Source organism: Ahaetulla prasina, chromosome 15, assembly GCF_028640845.1.
Source record: "Ahaetulla prasina isolate Xishuangbanna chromosome 15, ASM2864084v1, whole genome shotgun sequence".
Taxonomy (NCBI): Eukaryota; Metazoa; Chordata; class Lepidosauria; order Squamata; family Colubridae; genus Ahaetulla; species Ahaetulla prasina.
This window is the reverse complement of record NC_080553.1, coordinates 1,703,693-1,727,224: the sequence shown is the minus strand read 5'-3', so window position 1 is coordinate 1,727,224 and position 23,532 is coordinate 1,703,693. Positions and strand designations below refer to the sequence as shown.

Sequence of the window (23,532 nt, the reverse complement as noted above, 5' to 3'; positions counted from 1 at the left end):
TCTGTCCTTGTGTAAGTTTAGGGGCACTCTCGGGCACCACGTGGGCACATTTCCCTTGGAGACGTTTAACACTGCCATTCTTGGTTTTCAGGTATCCTAGACTTTTGCAAACTGGATTCTTGTACCTCTTCCACACGGCCTTGAGGTTATCCAGAGAAGCTCCATCCAACTCTGCCAGCTAAAAGAAAAGGAGACACTTAGACAAGCTTTTACTGTCACGGATTCTGGTTTATGGCAATTTTCCCATTTTCTTATCCAACGTCCAAGTATCCTTCAGCATCTATTGGAAAATCCATTTTTGAATCTATCCTACTGGTATGAAAGGCATCCATGCAATGGATTAACTCTCGCTTCCCCCCTATCTCTAGGATACGCAATCCCAGCCAGGATTTGGCTGAACCTGCCACCTTTTCAGCTCCACCCTGTCTGTCCTCTGCCTTCTGTCCGGAGAGAGAGAGGCTGGTCTGGGAACTCCTGCATCTCCCTCTGGTTGCTTCCCATCACTTCTGCACTCAGAATTGATCTGTCCGTTGTCTGAGTCAAAGTTCCATCTGAACTGAAATAAACTGGTTGAGACAATGGCACAGCTCCAATTTCCCGAGTCCCTGGCAAGAAGCCACCTTGGATCCCCAGGAGTTTTGTTTCTCTGGTTTTAGCAGGATGTAAGAGCCGGAACCCTCCTCTTAATCCTCCTTTTGACCAAAGCAACATCCCAAAGTTTACTCCAAGGAAACACGAAAGCTTTTTGTTGCCCAGCTGCTCTAAACACAAATGCATCTGCCTCAGTGATGACCCCCCTCCCCCCAAATTGAGCCAGGTTACTAGCAGCATTATGGCCGTGTCCTCTGCTGAGCAGTCAGTGAAGGTCATATAACATGGCCAGTAATTGCACGGGGTATTAATTTTATAGCGCTATTCCCCCTCCACCTGAAAAAAGAACCCAGCCCTTTCTGGATTCTGCAGCCGGTGTAATAGTTCAGCTAAATAATTTCTCCAGATCACTGCACAGCCAAGGATTTCTGAGTGGTCCATGGCACATTAGAGGGGTGACATTTCTGTGGTAGCTTACAATAGCTAATGGGCTCCGTAATAAAGTTTGCAGAAATGGTAGTTGTACTTTACAACAAGGAGAGAGAACTATCAGTTGATAGCAATGCTCATGAAAGTAGTCTTGAAGCTAAGCGATCTGCCACCACTATCCCTGTAACATTCAGAGGTGGAATTAAGACTGTGAGCCACAAATCCCCAAACATGTCTTTCCAAATGAAGGGAATGAAGAGGGGGACAAATCCGTAATTGACGAATACACGGAAATGTTGAACGTACAAACTCACTAAACAGGATCTAGTCCCAGAAAGTCCGGAATCTCAGCAGCAGAGCCATGAATATCATCCACAGGGGACATTTCCATTTATGCTGAAGCAGAGTTGGTGGTACAGTATTAACAGAAACATCATTTGCATGTCAACTCAAGTTAATTTGGGGCTTCAGACTTCATAACAACATACAGGATTGCATTCACAGTTTAGCATACTTAACAGTTTTGCTTATATTAAAATAAAATAAAACATAGAGTTTATCTTTTTTTTTTACATTTGTCCTTTTCGCTTTGTATGTTTTTGAAATGTTTAAATGAAGGTAACTTTTTAAAAAACCCACCAGTGCTTTTGTTTAAATTTTTTATTTCCATAATTTAAACACTAGAAAATGTGAGTTTGAAACTAAAAAATAAAATAAAATACAGGAATAAACAAAAACCATGTGATAATGGCACAGAACAGCCACCAGTACAGAAGTGTGCAAATTCCCATTTGGTTTGGATTAGGAGAAGGCTAACCGAGCAGTCTTCCTTTCAAGCTGCTCCCAATGACAAGTCCCCAAGAGGCTCAAGTCTTTGGAGGGGGGGGGGCAGTCTGACCCTGCTCAAAACCATCTATTGGCGCTCAGAGCTGCTCTTGACCCCATGATGACACCTGCATGAAGACTGAAAATCCCCCACCCCTATTTCTCCCAGATAGGCACAGCCCCCTCCCAAGTAGAGTTTAGGAAATATTGCAGTCTCCCCCCCCCAAACAAAACAACTTAATCATATGCTTGGTTGCCTCTGCATTTTCCTGAGAAGAGATTTCTTTCAAGTGCTCTTAGTAGAATCTTTTTCATGATTGTAGTGAAAAATCAGGTGAGAATTGGGTCCTCGCCTGGGGAGAATGCTGCTTGAAGGCAGGCTGCCTTTTGCAGGCCTGGTCCGAGGGCCTTGCAGCAGCAGCAGCAGCAGCAGCAGCAGCCCCCCCCAGCCCCCTCCGAGGTGGAGCTTCCCACCTTGTCACTTCAGTGGCCGTATTTTCTTCTGCAGGGGTCTCCAGCGGTGGTGACTTTAAGACTTGTGGACTTCAGCTCCCAGAATTCCTCAGCCAGCTATGCTGGGAGTTGAAGTCCACAAGCTTCAAGTCGCCATGGTTGGAGAGCCCTGTTCTTCTGGACAGCTGCAGCAAAACCACACTGAGAATCTTTGCCTTCACATCAATATAATTTCAGACACAAAGCACCAAGAAAAGAGATGAAGCAGGCCAACGGCCATTTTAAGGTTGACAGAAGAAGAGGAATACCACGTAGTCGCCTGCCCAGCTGCAGTCCCATCTCTGAGCCACCACACTGACATCTGTACTGGCGTGTCATGTCATAAAATCCCACTATGGGACAAAAGGATACTTCTAATAAATGATTCCACTCGGCCCACCCAAAATGTGGAGATTACAGACAATCCGGCATCTTCTACAATGATCCAAAGTACGAAGGGACAATCTCCGGTGTCACCTATTTGCATGCAGCAGCAAACATATCATGTCCCAGTCAGACGGGAAGCCAGCTCTGGCTCTCAACTATTAAAAAGCGTTCCCATTCTCTTTTTCCCAGTGGGAAAACAATGTGGAGCAGAAATGCTACGTTTCTACTTCCAGGCACGCGTGTGGCAGGGCCCCTCTACTTCTCTGTTTTTAAGGCCCTCGGTCATCTACAAGGCCAATGTCATCGCCTTGCCTGTTCAGGTATGGAATGCAAGCTCCAGGAAGAGTCCCCCATTTCCATCCCTGCCTGGCATACCCTCGTTTGCCCCCCGAGTCCACTCCACAGGGGATACGAAGCATCCACGTGAGCCTGAAGGTACCAAAAGTGCAAATTTTAGATGAGAGAGAGGAAGCCAAAGGCAAACCCTTTGAACGATTCAGCCATTAAACCTGGCCCAAATTACAGGCACTATAGACAGCGAACAGCTGTTGATCATCATGTAAAATTTTCATTTAAGATAAATGTTTAACTCTCCAAGCACCCCTAAGGAAAAGTACAAGTCTCACATTTCCTCTGCGTGGCTTTGCACAGCTGCTACTTCCACCAGTAACACACTGCTACTCGTGCTCCCAACCACCTTCTTATGTTGCATTTGTACAATTCACTCCATTTGGGACCCAAACAAGTCACAATCGGGAAACGGGAATTAAGGAGAGGTGCTGAGTGATAGTCAAGGTGGTAGAAGGAACACATACACACACAAAATGAAGGACTGTTGAGGTCTCATTGGCATTCTGGCATCACATCACAATTAAAATTTCCTACGACAAGTTCGCTGGCCCTAATTCCAGGAAGTAAGAGAGAGGAAGCCTGCAGAACAGACTGATGAAGGCGGAACAGAGTAAAGCCGCTTCCTAGGGATCCTGCGTCTCTAATGGCGGAACTGGAGGTGAACCTCTGCGCTGGGTCCCCATGCAGCAAAACAAAGAAAGTGCCATAACTAGGTATGTCTGCTACAGAACACAATTTGGATGCCACACAAAGCTTCTCTTCTTTGAGCAAAACATGCTTGCTGATGGACACAGTGGGCCTTGCTGCCCAACAATGCAACTAAGGAGGTTTGCTAGGAACAAACAAAGCAAAACAAAAACCTTAAAAATCCTTCGTCCTGGCTGCCACATTACTAGGGTTCAAGAACAAGGAGAGCAGCAGAGGCAAACCCACGGCTAACTTTGGGAAGTCTTTACAATCCTAAGGTCTCTGAAGGTGCTGTAGCCTTTGTTTAGCCTTTTTTTATTAAAAAAAAAACAAAAACAAAACCAACCCCACAGATGTAAATTCCTTGCGACAATGGAAGCTAAAGACAGGGCTGTTTCATAAGGTTAACAGAAATTAATTATTCTCCTCCAACATGTAGGAAAATATCACTTATATGGTCCGGTCAGGTAGGTTGGTCCAACCTTGGGAAAACAAGATTCCCTTTGCAGGCACACCAGATCATTGAAGCGCCACAAGCTCTTCCGGCAGATCGACCCAAACTCAACTACCCGACGAATCTTGTTCCCGTGTCTCCTCCTTGGCAAAGAAGGTCTCAAGGTCGGTCAGTTTCTGAATGAGGAGGACGTCAAGTTCCCTTCCTTCTATGGCCGCCTTCTGCGCCCGAGTGTAGCCACCCACCACTCGGACTCTGCTCCGTGCTCTCCTCTTCCGGGGAATGGTGAAGTCCTGGAACTCCAAAATCCGTTTTCTCTTCTGCTGGCTGATAGAGATTAAAGACCCATTTTTCTCTTTTGGCTCCTCAAAAATGGTTTCCAGGCACCTGAAAAAAACCCCAAGGGGTGAACAAAAGGGGTTCATCATCATCATAATCTGAGCAGGGACCCAAAGCCCTTTCACACAATTAGCAACCGGGCTCAAAGCCAGATACAGTTTTTCAAGCCACCCTTTGCCACAATGGAGCACATGCTGAAGGGAGACCCACTCAAGCCATTTCCCCAACTCTTCTTTCTGCAAATCCCCGATTCCAAGGCTATGCTGTCCACAGGCTCCTGCTAGGTAACCTACCTGGTTGCCGGAGGAGATTTGTAATTCTGATTGGTATAGATTTCCTCCAAACTGAATTCGGTCTTCTTTAACCTGGAAGGCAAAAGGAGGCAGCAACTCACCACCAACTCATCTTGCTTACTAATAACATCACAATTCAAGAGCAGTTTCCATTCTTTAGTCAGAGGAGACTTTTAGCTATGCACCGAAGCTGCTTTTATCATGCCTGGGTGAAGCGAGGCACCTCAGGCACGGACTCTTCGTCCCACCTTCAAATGGCTGCAAATGTTGGCAGCGGCATCATCTCAGCTGCAGAGCTACCTATAGGGTCCAGATCTGTTTTTAAAGTATTTAAATAAGCAAATGCACCTAAAACAACACTTTTTCTGCTGGCACTGAACCCTTCCGGTAGGATGGCTGCTCCACCTATCGCTCCCAAGCATCCCGCTGAAGCTATCGGCACACAACCCCAGGATCCCTTGGACCAACCTCTCCTGTTAATGGAAGGGGACAGCTGTGGCAAGAGAGCCTTCAGCCAGCCGTGAGGAAATCCACCAGGAGGCACCGAGGACGGTCACTCATGCCCTTGTCGTCTTTCGGTTACCCTACTACCCCTTGCTGTTGGTGTGTCCTCCAGCTACAGCTGGTATGGAAGATGGTGCCCATTTGCTGACAGGAGCAGACTGATTCGGCTAAATGACACCAGGGTGTTGCAGGGGCCCAGATCCAATTCCAGGTGCTGCCGCTTACTCACACAGATTGGCCCCTTGTTACTTCTGGGGCTGCCTTTTCCAGAGCGAACCGGGGCTGGACTCAGGAGCCCAGAACCGCCTGCCTGCCCCAGCACACCCAGGCCCTTTGCCCATGTGATTCGGGCCATTTGCATCCAGAGTTCTCTTGGGAAAGATCTTCCTAAGGGAACCAATGCATCTTATGAGCAAGGTTAAATAAGGCTTCGTCTTTATTCTTTTATAGTATTTTTATGTACATGGTTTTTAGAGTTGTGAGAAATAGTGGCATATTACTTTTATTATTTTATTGCTTCACAGTTTCATGGTTGTTTTCCCTATTGGTCTTAGTGCTACTGGCGTGAACCATCCAGAGGCAGCCAAATCAGTAACAGGTGCAAATGGGGCCAAGCAACTGAAGGCCTCTACAGAGAAGAAGTCTGCTTCCTGCTCAGCTTCTGATACGGGGGTGAGTGGTGGGCCCTCCCTGGAGCTCTGCAGAGTCACCAGAGGGGCTGCTGGCCGGGATGTTAGAAGCTGTACTGGAAGGCTGCCCTTCTTTCTGTCGCAGAGCTTCTCCGTAACGGCTCCACGCGCAAACTCCATGGCCTCCTGCTACTCCTAGTTCTTCTGTCTGGATACATCCCATGTGGGCGAGGGGGGGAGGGGGAGGCATTTACATCGAAGCTCAGGAAGAGAAGCAGAAAGTCTACCGCAGCCCCTCTGTCTTCTTATCTAGTAGTGTGACTGGCTGTGAGAATAACCTTGAGGAAGAGCTGCAGGGATGAGCTGCAGACTGAACCTTCCTCGTTCTCATGAGGATAAAGGCAAGGGCCGGGGGGGGGGGGGGCGGGCGGGCAGGTGCTTCCAGAGGTGTAAGAGTCTGCTACTGCAACACCATAATAAGTTTCAGTATTCATACCTTCGGTATCCATCTGTGGTCTACTTTGAAGGGCTGACCGTATGGCTGATCCCCCAACCCAGAGAACAATCTGGGTTTTTTCCAACCTGTGGGCACCTCTCAGCTGCTTTCACAGAAGTAACCCAACCGCCCACCGGCCTTTCCTAACACCCTCCCCGTCCCCGGAAGGCTCTTCGGTTAGACATGCCGATCCTGGGCAGCTCAAGCAAGTAGGCCGATGAAGGCAACAGTCCTACCTCTTTGGTCTGGGAAGTCCCATGGGGGTGAGGTTGGGGTCTGGCTTAGGAATCGTCTTCCGAATGCGGATCTGAGACACTTTCTTTGGCCTGTTCTCCGACTCGTCCTGGGGGGGGGGGGGGAGAAAAGAGAGAGATGTACATTTTCAGCATTAGTCCAGATGTGCCTCTCCCCATCTCTCCCTCTAGTCCACATGAAGGATGATCTCGGCTTCTCCTCCCTGAAGCCCTTGAAGGTCTGAGCAGCCGGAACAGGACAGTTCCCTTCCGTGGCTTTCCCAGGCCTTTCGCTGGACCCCACACTGGCCCTTCCAGGGGCCCTTGAAGATCCTGGAGCTGATGCTCACCGAGAGGAACCACCATCTCCATTCCCTCCAGCCCCAGCAGGATTCCCTTTCCACCCTGGGTAACTTACTCTACCAACAAAAACATGGTCTCCGTGCAGCACCCGACAGCCAGCTTGAGTTAGTACGAGGTCTCGTCTCCACTGCACCACTTACTTACTTTTTCAAGCTGAGCTCCAGTCTTAGGCGAGGCCGGGACAGAAGCTTCGTCTCCATCTCCAGATCCAAGACCTGGAAAGCCTAAAGGAGGGTGAGCCGGTTCGGGAGTTTGGCAAGATGTTGGCAACAGCACAGACAAGATGGATTCCAACCTAGAAAAGCGGCAAAGGAAAGGAAAGATGGCTGAGCCCAGGGAGCTTTGGAGCTGTGACACCCTGACAGTCAAGTCAAGCATGGCAAGGAACGTCGGGAAGTCAGGAAGTCCAGGCGGTTCAAATAAATATAAAGGTTTATTCCAAGTTTAAGCTCTCTGCAAGAATCTGAACTAACAGTCAAAGCAAATTAGAGAAGAGATCATGGAATTCAAGGTGGGCTGGACTCTCATGGGCGTGAACTGATAACACTCAGCCTGGTCATCGCACACATCGGGGCTGGTGGAGCCCTGAGCAACTTAAAAGGACAAAGTAGGTTGCAAAATGAACCTTGCTCACCTCAATTGACCTGAATAAACAGAGGCAGATACTGTGGGAACCTCTGCAGAGTCCCTTCATTAACCAGAAGAGAAATCACCTTTCAGTGGAATACTTAAAGCAAGAGAGTTCTCCAATCAACACTCAACTGCCCCCAAAGCCTCCCCAGCCTCCATGCCTTCCTGAAGGCTTAGCTGCCAAGGCTCCCCAGCTGTCTCTGCACACGTAGGGGCACACGATGCAACCCTGGGGGTGGCCAATGGCTTCGGGACGCTTCCTTTGCCTTCTGAATTTTTTAACTTTGAGGTTTTACTTTTAAGTTTTAACTTTACCTCCGTTTTTTAATCTTTCCTTTTACTTCCAATTGTTTTACAGGGAGTCCTCGATTTGCAACTGTTTGTTTAGAGAGTATTCAAAGCTACAACAGCCCTTAAAAATGTGACTTATGATCAGTTTTCACACTTACAACCGTCAAAACTCTCACTTAACAACCATGTTCATTTAACAACTGTAGCAAGAAAGGACGTAAAATGGGGCAAAACCCAGTTAACAACTGTCTTGCTTAGCAATGGAATTTTGGGGCTAATCGTAAGTTGAGGACTACCTGTATTATGTAAACTGCCCAGAGACAGTTAGGTAAGATGGGTAGTGTAGAAATAAAAAATGAATTCTAAAAGGGACGCCAGATTGAAGAAGAACATGGATGAAGGGAGAGCTCAAGGCAAGTAGAACAGAATTGCTTTCTTTTGTATCTAAGGAGGTTTGGGCAGAGTGGGGGGGGAGGAGGAGTGCACTGACCTCACGTCGTTCTTCACAGCCCTGGAAGTGTCACTTGGCAGGCCGGGCACCAGGGGAAGCAAGCTTGGGCTGGTTTAAAGAGGGGGGAAAAATCACAGAAAATGAACAGAAAATTAGAATGTAACACAGAATGAGATGACATTCATTGAATCTATATTCCAAGGAAGCCTGAGCAGAATTAGAGCTTTCCCAGCCTGTTTGCCTAGGACAGGGGTTTTCAAATTTGACCACTTTTAAGCCTTGTGGACTTCAATTCCCAGAATTCCCGAATCCACAAGTCTTAAAGAGGCCAAATTTGGAGACCGCTGGTCTAGGAAGCAGAAGTTGCGCTGAAGACAAAAATGGACACCTGAGGAAGCTCCCTCTGGCAGCAGCTCATCTCCAAATGGCTTCCTAGACAAGGGAAAGCTTGTCCCTGCCATCCCCCCTCCCCAGCCCTCCCTCTGCCAGCACCTCTGAAACAGGCAGGAAAGGCCAGCCTCAAGAAGGGCATTCCTAGCAGGAGCTGGACCGAAACAAGGAACTTCAACCAATGCAAATTCATTTGTTGAGCACAAAGGGCAAGGAATTCTCCCTGGACACGCACTGGAGAGATTGACCGAGTTTTGAGCTTCCACTCCAAGAGGCCTTCAGATGGACCAAGCCGCAAGCGGTGAATGGGGTGGGGGGTGGGCTGATGAGCAATGCGGGGGCAACCCTTCCTGCCTCCCAGCTCTGAGCCTTGGGGCCAAGGGCTCCTCCCTGGGCTGGCTTTCATCAAAGCTTCAGCTGGAACCACTGCAGGGCTTTGTGGAAAGGCCATTCGGAAGCCATCTTTGCTTTTACAAAAACAGAAGGCTGATTCTACATAAGAGAGGATTGAAAGGCGGAAACCCCACTTTGACCAGAGATCGAAGCCTCATGCAGGGGCCGGAGGGTAAAACATATGAAGAACGGCTGCAGGAATTGGATATGTCTAGTCTAGTGCAAAGATGGGTGGGGGCATATTCCTGGAAATATCAGGGCATGGCTCCGTTTGCTAAATAATTGGGATGCTTGCATAGATGCTGCACTGTTTCTCCCAGCAAATGGAGGGGTGTGTGTGTGTTAATTAGCCCCTCTGATCTCACATTTCTGAGATGGCCGTTTTTACTGCCCTTTGGAGTAACATGATAGCAGTGCTCCAACATTTGAGGGGCTGCTGCAAAGGAGGAGGAATCACCTTATCCTCCAAAGCACCAGAGGGCAGGACAAGAAGCAATGGGTGGAAACTAACCAAGGAGAGAAACAACCTAGAACTAAGGAGGAATTTCCTGAAAGTGGGAACAATCAACCAGTGGAACAGAAGTTGCCTTCAGAAGTTGTGGGTACTCCATCACTGGAGGTTTTTAAGAGGAGACTGGAGAAGCCACTTGTCTGAAATGGTCTAGGGTCTCCTGCTTGAGCAGGGGGTTGGACTAGAAGACCTCCAAGGTCCCTTCCAACTCTCTTATTCCGTAAAGTACTTGGCGCTAGTCCAGAAACAAACAAAGCTTGCAGAATGACAGGGAATCCACTGGAAGAGACCTGGGAGTCAAGGCGCCTCCTTGCACCTGCCTCCTGCCTAACTCCACCTGTTCAAACATCATACAGTTAGTCCTCAAGTTACGACTACAAAGGAGCCTGCCTAATGGTAATAATGTAAGGGTCATAACTTGGGTCAGTCAAGTGACTGACCAGCTACGGGAAGCTCACCTTCTGAAAGGTTCTTACATTTCAGCCACCCAATGAAGAGCAAGGGATCTCTTTTTCTTTGTCTTTTAGGCGGTTTGGAAAGTTTCACTTCAAAGCAGCAACTATAAATAAAAAAGCCAGTCTCCTCCTTTGGTTTGGAGCGTCACTTAAGTTTTGTTTAGCCAAGAGAAGGGATTTTCTTTGTATGGAAGCTCCATCCTCAGAGCTTACAAATGCTGCTCTAGGACACTTTTAAAAAGCCCGACAGCCTTATTGGCTTAGGCAAAACGTGCTGCCTTGGGTGGGTTACCCAGCAATTCCCTTTGCAAATTTTCCTGACTTTAGCTCTAGATTAGGGATGTCCAACCTTGGCAACTTTAAGATCTGTGGACTTAAACTTCCAGAATTCCCCATCAGCTATGCTATGCTATGCTATGCTGCTGGGGAATTCTGGTAATTGAAGTCCACAGGTCTTAAAGTCACTAAGGCTGGAGACCCTCGCCTTAGATAAACAGCGCAACTCATTTACACACATATAGAAGCAAAGCAAGAATTTCACATGGGGAGAAGCAGGAATTAGGTAAGTTCTAAATAATTTTTCCCATTAGGTTTAGTAAAACTTAACCCATATTATCATTTTTATTGCTTTTTTTCCTGTTTATCAACTCTCCAGCAGAAACAGGGCATGTATTGTTAACTCATATTTACACCTCTGGGATGACTCATAAAGGGAGAAAAGAAACTGAATTTTTACAGAATGCACGGCCAGCCTAGAAATCAAACCACCCAACTGTCCTCCATAAATCATTCTCCCCATCTTGCCACATTGAGCCTGCCTGAGGCCACTTTTAAGCCAAGGGGAGCCCAAAGGCCGACTCACCAAACCTCCCTCAGAAACCAGGGCTCTGCACAGCTTCCAAACAGGAGAGAGGCAGTTCCCTTTCCTGCAGTCTCTCTCTTGGCCCCTGGTGTGTCTCCACTTTTAAAGGGCAGCTGCAGCCAGGCAGAAACACTTCCCAAGGCTAAGCTTAGCTCACCCCTTTTCCCAAAGGGCAGTAAAATGGACCATCTCGGAAATCTGAGATCAGAGGGGCTAATTCACACGCACACACACACCTCAATTTGCTGGGGCAAATAGTGTGGCATCTATGCCAGCATCCCAACTATTTAGAAAACTGAGCCATGCCCTGATATTTTCAAGAATGTGCCCACATCCATAGGGAGCCTCACCCTACCCAGGCCCTTAACTCATAAAAGGGAAAGATAGCAGAGTGTGTGTGTGTGGGGGGGGAGGGGGTCCTAGGAGACCAGAAGTCAACAAGCAGACAAGGAAGCAGGAGGCGACACCTGGGCATCTACCACCATTACAGGCAGGCAAGAGGGCTGTCGTTCAACTGCCGGGACCAGGTGCTCCAGGAAGCAGCCCCTTGGGGTACGATTCTGGACCCAGATTGAAGACCCAGATTGTTGGGGGCAAGAGGCTGACTCTGTAAACCGCTTAGAGAGGGCTGTAAAACACTGTGAAGCGGTATATAAATCTAAGGGCTATTGCTATTCTGCCTGGGTTTAGAGTTCAGCTTTAAGAGCAGAGCTTGGCTTGGAGTTCACCAGGGATCACAAAAAGAACCAGCACACTGAGATCCCAACAAGTAAAAGAACTTTTGCAGGGAGTTGGAGGCTGGAGGCCCCTTTGCAAAGTTTAAGACTTTGACCAGTTGTACGGGCTGAGTACCAGAGATTTATTTATGTGGGTACATCTACTTGTAAATCATAGCGCTGTGGAGTTAACCCCCAGCAAAAGCTTATGGAAGGTGTGTGCTACAGTGAAGTATTGGGTGCCTCCTTGGACAACAAACTACCCTCATAGTGGCCGGGAGGGAGAGGAGCAGAGTTGGTGGGGGCTCCCTGAACAAGCAGATTCACCCCACAGGCCTAAGAAAGGAGCTGGAAGATCTCCCACCCGAGAGAGAAAGAGAGCCCCATACATACAGGCTGATTCCCAGGAGGAGGACAGGCTTTTACCTGCTTCTGTGGCTCAGGCCGGCCATGGCAGGGAGGGCTGCTTGTCCTTTGCTGGGACCGGAATGCAGAGGGGTGGATCCGGAGAGATGGGTGGACGGTCCATGCTGGCTCCAGATGGACAGAACGCTGCCCAGCAAAGAGGGCAAGGCAGAGAAGAGGTCGGTCGATACAGAAGTGCAACACTGGAACCCCTTTAAGCCCCCAGCAAACTGCAGCAGGCTCAGCCGCTGGACCGCTGGGATCCGACTGCTGCGGTGTCTCCTCCTCCTCGTCCAAGCACGATAGCAGCCGGGGGAAAACAGAGCTAAGGCTGTAGGGAGGCCGGGGGTCAAGCAGCCCGTACTGCGAGCAACAGCCTCTCCCTCCTTGGAGGCCGACGTGGAACCAGGCTCAGCGTCTTTCTGGATTGGCCCAGTGATATCTGGGCATCTCTGAGGCAGAAGGAAAGAGAGGATCCATGCAGAGGGCTGCTGAGGCTGTGGACGCCCCAGAGCAAATCTGGGGATGAGGCTCGGGGACCCAGTCTTGAGGAGCTTCCTGATGGGGCCAACGTCCATTTGGTGATGGAAAGACATGGGGAAAACCGGAGTGCTGCACCCGCAGGAACTGTCGCTGCTCAGCTCAAAGAAGCACAGGATTGTCGACTCGACGGAATAAAAGGGCAGCGCCTGGGAGCCCGCCATCTTGAAGCAGCAGCTGCTGAGCCACGCGGGAGAGCTCAACTTTAAACTGACAAAGGAGAAGATTTCCAGCAGCCTCCTCCTCCTCCTAAGCGGGCCCCACTTGGCAGCTAAAGGAAGCAGCGCCCTGCGAAGCGAGAAGGGCTGGCATGGAGGGGGCAGCAATTCCTCAGCTAACCAGGAGAGCCTCGTCAACAAGGCGGCGTCTTTGGGCTGCCCAGTGGGCCAGGAGGCGGCCAGCGAGCTGCTCCAGTGGTCTTGCTGCTTTGCTGGGGGGTCCCAAAGGATGGCTTGTGGGGCTGCCGGCATGGTGTCTAATTGTGCAGAATAAATAATCTGCCCCCTTTCCCCAGGGACTGTCTCAAGGGGGGCCTTGGATGCCAGAGGTTTTGGTGCCCTTAGCCGGTGTGGCAGGCCAACTTTTACGCAGGCCACTTCCCCGAATGCTGGGAAAGGTCTTCGCAGGCGCAAATACCCAAGCACGCCGCCGGTGCTTCTGCTCTGATCGCAGCCGACAGCTTGAGCAAAGCTGTCGAAAGCTCCAATGGAGGTAGGCCAGTGGCTGGCCTGCTGGCTATGACTCCGGAAGTGAAGATTCAGGCTTGCCGTCTCTCCCTTCCTCTGGCCTCTCTTTTGCCTTTTTGATTCGCTTCGTGTGTGGAGAGGGGGTTCCTGCTGCCGCCTCTTCTGCCCGGCCCTTCCTAGAGAAGCCAAAGTGCGCCGTGCAGCATTCTCATGGGAGGAGTTGCCTGGAGGCTGTCCAATTGCAGGCCTCCTTCCCACTCGGGGCTTCATTTTTGGGGGTGGCAGCTGAGCCCCTGTTTCAGAACCTCCCCTCCTGATATGCTCGTCCACCAAATGCCCTTCCAGTCCCTTCTCTGGGCCTCCTGCCAGCTCCTGTCCACTCTCTACCCTCAGCAAACGTCCTTCTTTCATGCTGGGCCATGTGGGGGAGCTTGCTAACCTCCCACCCTTTAGGCCAGAAGATAATGGCACTGAGCTACCGGGGGTTTCTGCTGCTTTTCTTGAGGAAGAGAAAAGTTTCATCTGCAGCGCACAACTCGGGCTCTCTACATGCCACCACGTAAGCGATGGTTCTAGGGAGACTTTGGCTTTCCTGGAACCAGATTCTGAAATGCCTTCAGGTAAGCCAAGAGGAAGTCCTGTGTGTATCGCGGCCTTGAATGAAAATGTGACCTTCCCACCCCTGAAAGGAAACCTTAAATTTTCCAGGAGGGCTTCTGAAGACTCCTCAGTGTCAGAAAGAATGTGAACTGGAACTCCTTCCGCCATCCCAGCTGTCCGTCCGGCCTCTCTCGGGCTGGCTTCCAAATCATGTTTTGCTCCCAAGGACTGCTCTAAAGGATACAGGGATACAGTCGCTCCGACTCTGGGAGCCTTGAAGCGCTGGCATGTCCTCTTGCGAGTCAGAGGGCCGGCTGCAGCTGCATCTCCTCTGGGGGAGCTGCTCAGCCTTTCGCTTTCCAAACCGAAGGGCCGGCTGCGGCCATCGGCTTCTCTTTCAAGCAGGAGAGTCCCTCGGCAGTGCCGCTGGGCAGAAGGAGAGTGGTGAGCTTTCAAAGAAATGGACGTTAATGCTGCCTCTTTTGGAAATAAGCACATTTTTTTATTCTGGGAGCCTAAGCCTGCAGGTATCAAACTAGATATTTTTCTTTTTCTGTATGGTTTTAAAAGTAGTCCTTTCATTCTTTCCTGACCTTTAGTTTTGGCAGACACCGCAGGGCCTGTTCGAAAAGGAGATGAAGCCAATTTACTGGCGGACAATAATCCATTTTTAAAATTAAACTTCTCTGATGGACTTTTGTGGAGAGATTCAGAGGCGGAATGGAGATCATCGGCCTTTGACTGAGCCCGATTCTGCACAAAATGATTCCGGTTCAGTAACTCAGAAGTAGACTCTGAGCATCCGAATAGCGTCCTGGGACTCTGTGATTCTAAAAAGTCTTCATTCAGTTGATTGCCAGTAAATTCTGACCCTGTATTATTATTGGATGATTCAACGATGATTTCTTGAAATGGACCTTGATGGTATTCTGTTAAAAGTGCAGTAGCCGGTGGGGTTACCTTCAGCTCCATCTTTGAACGCAATGATTCATTTTTATTACACCGGACATATTTTATAGCCGAACGGATCACAGTTTGCAAATCATGATGATTTAGTTTATTGTAGAAAATTAAGGAAGGCTGCTGGCATTCTAGAAACTCTGTCTTTGGTGAATCGCTTTTCTGTTCAAACAAGGTGCAACGATCAAGGAAATAACCTGGATAAAGAAATATTTTCATCTGATAAACGGGTTCCCTCTGCTGAGCTGAACGCTTAGTACATAAAGAGGAGCCTTTTTTATTTAAGTAAGGGAGGTGACTTGCTGGGGAAGAGGGGTGAATCCGATACGTCTCTTCTTTTTCTTCTTCTTCTAGGCACCGACCTTTCCTAAAAGTGGCTCTAGAAAGAAGAAAAGCTTTGCTCAAGTCTCCATCAAATGCAAGCTGAAGGAACAGTCTAGTATTGTTACGTTCTGTTGCATTTCTTATTGTTTTCATTCCACCAGCATCAGCTCCAAAGGAAGCTTTGTGGATTTCTACTCTTCCATAGGGAGGGAAAATATTCCTCTCCAGAATACTTTCGGAACTATCAAAAGCGTCTCCACCATCAACACGCCGGTTTTCAGCTTCTGTCTTTGGCAGATTACAGCAAGGAACCTCCAGAGGATAAACGGAGTCCAGGGGGCTTCCTGCCCTATCCAAGGCCACCCAGTTATTTCTGTAGGGAGAGCAACTGAAACATTTTTGGAGAGAAAAGAATCTCGCACTGGACTCCAAAAGGGCTGGGCTTCTTCCCAAGCTGAAGGATATTTTAGTGGCTGCCCCTCTTCTGCCTCTTTGTGGATTTTTGCAATCCAAGAAGAGATTTCTTGCCAGGACGTAGATCTCCTCTGGAGCAGAAGAAAGATCATTCACAGTCCAGTCACTAAAGCGGAGTGTTTTTCTCCAGAAGGGCTCCATAGCAACCTCCCCGTTTTCTGCCCCTCTCAGCACCCATCTGACCATCTCCCAGGCCCCTTCATTCATTACCGCCTGGAGTCTGCCTCTGGCTTGACTTGGAGCAAATGCTTCCTTGTGATGAAGCCAGGCACTGGTGCTTCGCATCACAATGACTCCCTCCGGAGACAGGCTGTCCATGGGCCCTCCGTGACCTGAGCCTGGGTCAGCCTTCTGGGCAAATGGAGATGGGCCGTGGAGTTGAGGGACTTTAATAAAGCTTTTTTCATCAGCACACACACTGATCTCTGTGACACGGAAAGAACTGGTAGCACACAGAGGCAGAGCTAAATCGTAGAGCAGGAGGGCTGTTCTCAGATTGTCCTTCGGCTCCACTCGGAGGGGTAAGCCATTCCCTCCCAAATCCAGCTGAGGAGCCAAGCAGCTGAGAAGCGCAGAAACAGACTTTATACTGCAATTGTTCTGAAAGAAGCCAAAGTTATTTCTTTTCAACAAAAGAGCTCCATTTCCTTGTGTGATCCAAGTGATACATTTTTCATGGCGGAGGAAAGAACTTCTATCCCCTTGGATACTGCTGGCTTCCGAAGAGCTCACTCTTAGATCATCTTCAAATGGTGCTTGAATAACATCACAAAGGGAGGAGCAGCCAATTTCGGAATGCTGGTCTTTTGGCCCCGTGAGCTGTTCGGCTGCACTGAGAAACCTGCCGTGTTCTGAAGGGAAATGTTCTCCACCTTTCCAGCAGCCGTGCACAGCAGACCCTTTCTGGATGTCAATTCTTCCTTTATGCACAGGGCTAGAAGGAAGTTCCAGGCTGTCATCCCTCTTGTGCTCATCGTTGGACAGCTCTCCCCAAGGGCTCCCTGCCTGTAACGGAGCCTCAGCCATTTGCAGCTCAGAGGCTTCTCCCAGATCCTCCATCCTTCCATCGCTCGGACTGCTCTTGAAGCTTCCCTCTGGCACTTCACAGGCAGCCTCAGAGAGATCCATGCGGTCCCCCCAAGGGGTGCTGCCTTGACAAGCCTGACCTGTGGTTTCAAGCCTGGTGCCTGGTGGGCAAGCATCCAAAGTCAGAGCACGGCTGTGTTTCCTGGACGAGCCAAACGTTTCTGGACAACTGTTAAAAACGGCATTCATTTCTTGGCCTGGATTCTGAAACGTCTCTTCCCCAGCCTGTCTGGCAAAGGCTGGGAGTTCTTCTTCTTCGTCAGTCGAGGCAGGACTGAGAGGCTCTTGAGATACGGAGCTGTCATTTCCTGAAACTGCAACTCCACCTGAGCACTGACTGGCCTCAAGCAGCGCACCTGTCCTCACCTGGGCCCTGGGCTCTCCCGTGTTACAAAACAGCCCAGTCCCATCAGCCTTCATACCTGGAGCTTCTTTCGGGAGCCTGGATTGCTTTTCAGATGCCACTTGTACTTTTGCTGGGCTTTCTTTTTCTAGAAAGAGAAGAAAAACAGGACTAAAATGGGGCCATCCTCTTTTAAAATAGCCCTAATCCCGACTGTCCTCACACCGGCCAAATGCAGGAGAGACTCCTGTGCCTAATGCTCTGTCTCTCCACGGTGCCTGTCCTCACACCCTCAAAGGAAGTCAGTCCCCAACTTTCCCAACCGACTTTTCAGAAAAATCCCCTTTGGAAATCCTTCCTAAACACCCACAAACTTAAGGACTCGGTGTCCTCGTCCACTCAGCAGGTGACCAGGAGGCAAAACCCAGAAAAAGGCCATCCTTGGTAGGCTGGAGAAATGAAGTTATAATTTTCTGTCACTACCCGCCAGGTTTCCACAAAGAGGATTATGTAAATAAGCAGGCGGGGGGGGGGGGGCGGGGGGGCGGGGGGCGGCCTCTGGTTCATGACAGGCAGGTCTTAATTTGACAATCTGAGTTCTGCACAGCAAGCCCCCCCCCCCCAATGCAAGACCTGTGATCAGCAGGACACCCTCTGCTCTGTGGACGGGGCAGAACTCGAATCGGGTTCTAGAATTCAACGTGGGCTACTGCGTTGTTTATGATGAAAGCCCGAGGAAGCGCTTCAGATGTCACTGATTCAGGGCAGGAATACATGAAGGTACTCAGAGCTCATCCTGGCCAAACACGAGGAGGAGTCTGGGAGCATCTTTTCCAGTCAAAAGAGCTCAAAGCAGCCTCTTCTCTGAGGCTTCAGTGAGGGAGGGAGACTCTGTACTTGGCATCTTTTAACTTCTCCTTTTGTTTTATTGTAATTATTTGGATTGTTTTGAGTTGCCTAGTTGAGAACTGGGCAGAGTACAAGTTAATAAATTAGTATTATTGATTTTTCATTAATGTATGATACACATTTAAAAAAAAATCCTAGAAAGGAATTCTACCTCTGCTGCTCAACTGGAGAAATTCATGAACAGTGAGGATAATGGGGGTTGTAGTAGAGGGCAGCCGCTAGGCTAGGTGAAGGGGTGTCAAAATGGCGGCTCACGCAGGCCTCGGCCACCCCGTGAAGGGGGAAAAGTTGTGAAATGTCACGAGACGCCGTGGGTTTAACACCCATGGGCTAGGCAAAGGGGAAAAGATGGCCAGATCAGAAGGGGAAAACTTTGCTAGGAACTTGACAGGCCCAATATAGCTGACAAACCATTTTTATCCTTTTCAATAAAAAGAGGTCCATCACATTTTTAGATAAAGATCTTGCTAGATGCTGGCTGGAGAATTCTGGGAGTTGAAGGCCACACATTTTAAAGCTGCTGAGGCCAAGAAATACTGCATGACATCACTTTGATGGTACTCCCTCACTAGTCCAACTGTAACATCCCTGTTGAGGTACGTTAGCAATGTAGCCCAAGGGCTTAACCCAGCCGCAATACATCTTTTGCATTTACATGCAAAGCAAGGAATGATAGGCACTGCTAAGCAAAATGCTTGCAAAACCCTCCCTCAGAACAGAGTGAAGGCCAGTACACAGGTACACACACACACACACACACACACACACACACAGTTAGGGAGCCAATTTGGTGTAGGGGTGCAGGCATCAGTCCGGAAACCAGGAGACGCTACTTCTAGTCCTGCCTGGGACACAAAGCCAGCTGGGTGAGCTTGGGCCAGCCCCTTTTGGTGATGCGATGCCTGGATAACCTCGAGGAAAGGAAAGACGAGGTGCGGCCTAGGAAACCATCAGACAAGAGAGGCAGCTAATCTCAAACTCTGGAAGGACTCATCCTAATCAGTCTAGCAGTTAAAAGGGCTGGAGGGAAGGTTGCATTTTCAGACTTGCAAGAATCTGTTAATGCAGCCTGACAATAAAGTAGACTTAGCTCATCCAGTCACATTTCCTATCTGGTTTACTCAGGAAAGCCAACATTAACCTTGCAAGTCTTCTACTTCTTCCAAAGGGAGAAATTTCAAGAACGGCTTTGGGTCCTCAAGGACCTCCACTGGCCCAGCGGTTGCAGCAGCAGCATCAGCAGCAAGCAGATGCGCTAACTAACAGAATGCCATCCAACAGTTGCCACAGCAACTGGAGCAGAACTTGCCTCAAATCCTTCCGAATGCAGTAAGTGTCTGAAGCGGAGGGTGAAATGATGGAATGCAAGGAGGGCCTTGAGAAATGGGGAGAAAGAGGCTGCCTAGGAAACAATTGGACAAGAGACGCAGGGGCCCCCACAGGCTTAACAGTCAGAGAAACAAAGAACGGAAAGGAAAGGAAAATAGAAAAATAGAATAGAAACAGAATAAAAACTTTATTGTCACTTTGAATGTACACTAATCAGCATACATTAAAATGAAATTTTGTTGCATTCAGCTCTGTAAAAGATAAGCATTATGCATATACCCACATACACACACACATATATGACACAGAGAAACATCACAGTCTAGTTTGAAAGTATACATATACATGGCGGGGAAAAAAGAAACCTGAGAGTTTACAAGCCAGATGGCTGAATCTAGTAATCCTGCTAGAAATACTTCGAAACCTCCTCCCAGAGGGGAGCAACAGAAACAGATCCTAAAGTGGATGTTAACGATGCTTCGAGCTCTAAGCCCATAGCGCTTATAAGCAGCATCTTGAATGAAAGGAAGTGAGCTTCCTACAGTCTTCTCAGCTATCCTTACCACGCTCTGAATGGATCTTCTGTTGGCTACCACCAAAGCAAACAGTGGTGCAGTTTGTTCAACCACTCCCAATCGCGGCCTCTGGGAAAAGAGGCCAGGACAGGAGGAGAAAGATGTGCTCCTGTTCCGATGCAGGAAATGCAGACACTGGTTTGCACGTTCATTAAAGGTAAGGTAAGAAGGACCTGCCCTAATTCAACATAGTTAAAAACGGCAGGCGGGGAATTTGTATTTTCAGATTTTCAAAAATATGTTAATGTGTCCATATGATAGTAGATTTAGGTCATCTATTTGTCTTTCCTGTCTGGCTTACTCAGGGAGGCCCGACCAAAGGAAGCAATAGTAAGCCACTCTTGAAAAATCTTGCCAAGAAAACTGCAGGAACTATTTATGTATGTATGCATGCATGTATGATGTATGTATGTAAGTACTGGTATATACACATGTACATACATAAATACATGGAATGTACACATACACAGAGTGCCTCTCAGTCACAGTGAAGTGGGGAGCAGATTTCCCCCACCTCAAATGGGCCTTACCAGCAACATTTGTGGTTGCAAAACAAAACCACGGACAGAAGAGTCCCCCTAAAACAATGCATGATCGTACCTGGATTCTGCAGCAAGTCTTTTATTTCAAGGCAGGAAGGACTAGAAACACGTTCTCTCCCCTTCTGGATTAGCTGAAACTCCTGAAAGGAAAGCAGGTAAGTTCATCAACAGAACAGTAGGAACACGAGCAGAGCTGGGGGGGGGGGATCAGAACTTCCCGAACACTTTTCCAGGCAGAGCAACAGCATCCCAGCCCATCCATGCTTGGAGGCAGGTTTGCTACAGCAGCGGTCCCCAACCTTTCTGGCTTTGCAGATCAGCGGGGGTGCTGGTGGTGGTGGGAGAGGGGATGGTTTTGCACACGCAGCTCCATTTGTGCAAGCGGCAGGTACATGCACCAGCCATTCACACAAGTGGAGCTGTGCACGTGCTCGCCTAGTTCCAAATGGGCCGCAGACTCCTGTGCTAGAGATTCACAAGCTGCCTTCTAAAAGCAACTGACCTCCAACTTCCAACAGCAAGAGGATCTGAGACTTACCACCCGCCAATAGTTGGAGGGGCAGTTTTCTCACAAAAATGCCTCTCTCGAGGAGCTTTCGGTTTTCTAATATTCTAATATATTTTGCTGGTTTCAAGGAGTGCTGCCCATGTTACCTTCCTGCAGCAACCAAGAGCTTTGTGGCTCCTTAAATTCTAACAGATTTATTTCTATAGCACAGCAGCTTCTTTGGGTGAGAGCCCCACTCAACCATCAAATGCAGGAGATGGTACCCATCTGGCAAATATGTATGTATGTATGTATGTATGTATGTATGTAAATGGCTGTCCTGCAGAATGGAGAAGAGAAATGCTGGGACGTGCATCTCTGGGACCCTGAAAAAATAAGTGTGATGTGTAAATTCTGTGTATTAAGGGAGACCTTTTATGTCCTTCAACACTCCTGGGGCCTCCCTGTACACCAGGCTGAATACTATTAATGGGAGAGCAGGATCCGCAATATTACAACTTCTAACTGCTGCATTTCCCAGAGTTTTGGGGCCTGAGGCTAGATAAAGCCGCTTTTCAGTGGGGCTGCTCTGCCCTCTTCCTGGTGGGCGTTTGGAAACTTTTCAAGACAAGAATTGTTTCGGAAAGGCCTTTCCCGAGTCTACGCTTGGTGCCATCCTGGTTCTTTTCTTGCCTCCATTTTTCACCTTTTTTGTGCTCTCTAGTTTCTCTCTGGCTGCCTGGTTTTAATTCTAATCCCGCCACGGACGTTTTATTTGTGTGGGTCTGCACGGAAAACCACGGAAAGTCATTTGACTGTTGAGGTGGCCTCTTAAGTATTCTAAATAAACGCATCAAGAGAAGGCCTTTTTTTTTTTAATTTTTAAAAGACTGGGAGATTTTAACGAGGCTAAAGCTAAGGGAGCCCAAGTTTGACCCCAGCAACCCCCTTTCCCTCGAGGGAAGCCGGCTGGCTGTGGGGGGGGGGATGGAGCCGAGTGCGGCCCCTCCGCTTCTTACCTCTCCCGGCCGCCCGCTTCCTCCGCAGGTGGGCAGCCCCGGGCCTTCCTCGCACCAGCCCGGACTTTCTAAGCCGCCGCCCCGCATCTCCGGGCGCGACGCTTCGCTCGCCAAGGGCGGCCTCCGGAGGGGCTGGCGGCCATGCGGCCCCCGGGGCAGCGCCCAGCCCGGCCTCTCGCCCGCGGCCCCCGGCGCCACACAAAGGGCGGCCGAGGCGGGGCGCTGGGCGGGCAGGGCGTCTCCCGGGCCGGCGGCGTGGAGCTCCCGCCCCGCCGAGGACATGCGGCCTCAGTCCGCCTTGCCTCAGGCGGCGCGGCGGCGGCGGCGGCGGGGCCGCTCCTGGACGGAGAGGCGGCTGTTAGGCGGGGACGTGACGGGCAGGCCCCCTCGGACCCACGCGAGGCCTCCGGAGCCCCCCTCGGCCCCGGGAAAAGCCCCGCCGGGTGAGGCGCGGCGGCTACCTCGGCGGGCGGCAGGCCGCGGCCCAGTGCGCCGGCTCCGGCATCGCGCCGCTCTCGCTCCCCTCTGGGGGCTGCCGCTCTATGGTCGCGTCCTTCCTCATCCGGGCACTACCCGGGATCATAGAGAGGCGAGGGGCGGTTTCCGGGAGCGGACTTCCGGAGGAGCTCCAGGCGAAGGCCGCCCCGGGTGAGTTGCTGAGGAAACTCCTCGCCGAGCCTCCGCGCGCCCGTCCCGCTCCGCACCCAGGCGGGGATGTGGCGGCGGCAGAAGCCGCCATCGCCCCCCTCCCACGTCTCGGAGGCCGGAATCGGCGGCCCCGCGAGTAGAAAGCGAGCGCGGTTGGGACGAGGCGCTTCCTTTAGGCCTCGCCCTGCGCGGCGGGTTTTCTGCTTGCAGGGAGAGGCCTCCTGCGGGGGCGGGGTGGGGGCGAGGCTGGCTGCCCCGGGCTCTTCATTTGTTTTTATTGTTTTATTTATTTTTGTCACAACAATATACATAAGCATCGCACAAAATGATTATATAGTGTGTAAACATATATATGAGGAAATATAAGGAAGTACATATATATATAAGGAAAAAAAATAGGACAGGAACGGTAGGCACGTTTGTGCGCTTATGCACGTCCCTTATGGTCCTCTTAGGAATGGGGTGAGATCAATAGTAGAAAGTTTTTGGTTAAAGCTTTTAGGATTATGGGAAGAGACCACAGAGTCAGGTAATGTGTTCCAAGCACTGATGATTCTGTTTCAGAAGGGCCTCTGGTGGCTCAGACTGCTAAGACAGTCTGTTATTAACACAGCTGCTTGCAATTATTGCAGGTTCAAGTCCCACCAGGCCCGAGGTTGACTCAGCCTTCCATCCTTTATAAGGTAGGTAAAATGAGGACCCAGATTATTGGGGGCAACAAAAGTTGACTGTATATAATATACAAATAGAATGAAGACTATTGCTTAACACAGTGTAAGCCGCCCTGAGTCTTCCGAGAAGGGCGGGATATAAATGCAAAAAAAAAAAAGTCA

General features: G+C 49.7%; 3 protein-coding genes across 18 annotated transcripts in view; 2 read left to right on the top strand and 1 right to left on the bottom strand.

Moving 5' to 3' along the window:
* Positions 1–1,635, top strand: part of LOC131185542 (serotransferrin-2-like) — a 31,894-nt gene extending 30,259 nt beyond the window's left edge. For all 7 annotated transcript variants that reach the window (XM_058158121.1, XM_058158118.1, XM_058158117.1 and 4 more), the window contains one exon: positions 92–1,635. In XM_058158121.1, the coding sequence (XP_058014104.1) occupies positions 92–144 (53 nt within the window). In that variant the 3' untranslated portion in view covers positions 145–1,635. The remainder of the gene's footprint in view (positions 1–91) is intronic.
* A 2,448-nt stretch (positions 1,636–4,083) lies between these two features.
* On the bottom strand, positions 4,084–22,610 carry PRR14L (proline rich 14 like). 2 transcript variants are annotated; one of them, XM_058158091.1, is made up of 8 exons: positions 22,513–22,610; positions 20,604–20,685; positions 12,199–17,338; positions 8,485–8,553; positions 7,218–7,368; positions 6,714–6,820; positions 4,849–4,920; positions 4,084–4,603 (listed from the first exon to the last, which is right to left on the bottom strand). In XM_058158091.1, exons 3-8 carry the CDS (start codon positions 17,265–17,267, stop codon positions 4,324–4,326), a joined length of 5,748 nt encoding a protein of 1,915 aa, XP_058014074.1. In that variant the 5' UTR covers positions 17,268–17,338; positions 20,604–20,685; positions 22,513–22,610; the 3' UTR covers positions 4,084–4,323. The 2 variants fall into 2 exon arrangements, with proteins under 2 accessions (XP_058014074.1, XP_058014073.1); XM_058158090.1 differs by lacking the exon at positions 22,513–22,610 and adding an exon at positions 22,052–22,333.
* The window catches only part of DEPDC5 (DEP domain containing 5, GATOR1 subcomplex subunit), a 56,946-nt gene continuing 55,974 nt past the window's right edge, over positions 22,561–23,532 (top strand). For all 9 annotated transcript variants that reach the window (XM_058158099.1, XM_058158098.1, XM_058158108.1 and 6 more), the window contains exon 1: positions 22,561–22,699. The gene's annotated coding sequence lies outside the window, so the exon portion shown is untranslated. The remainder of the gene's footprint in view (positions 22,700–23,532) is intronic.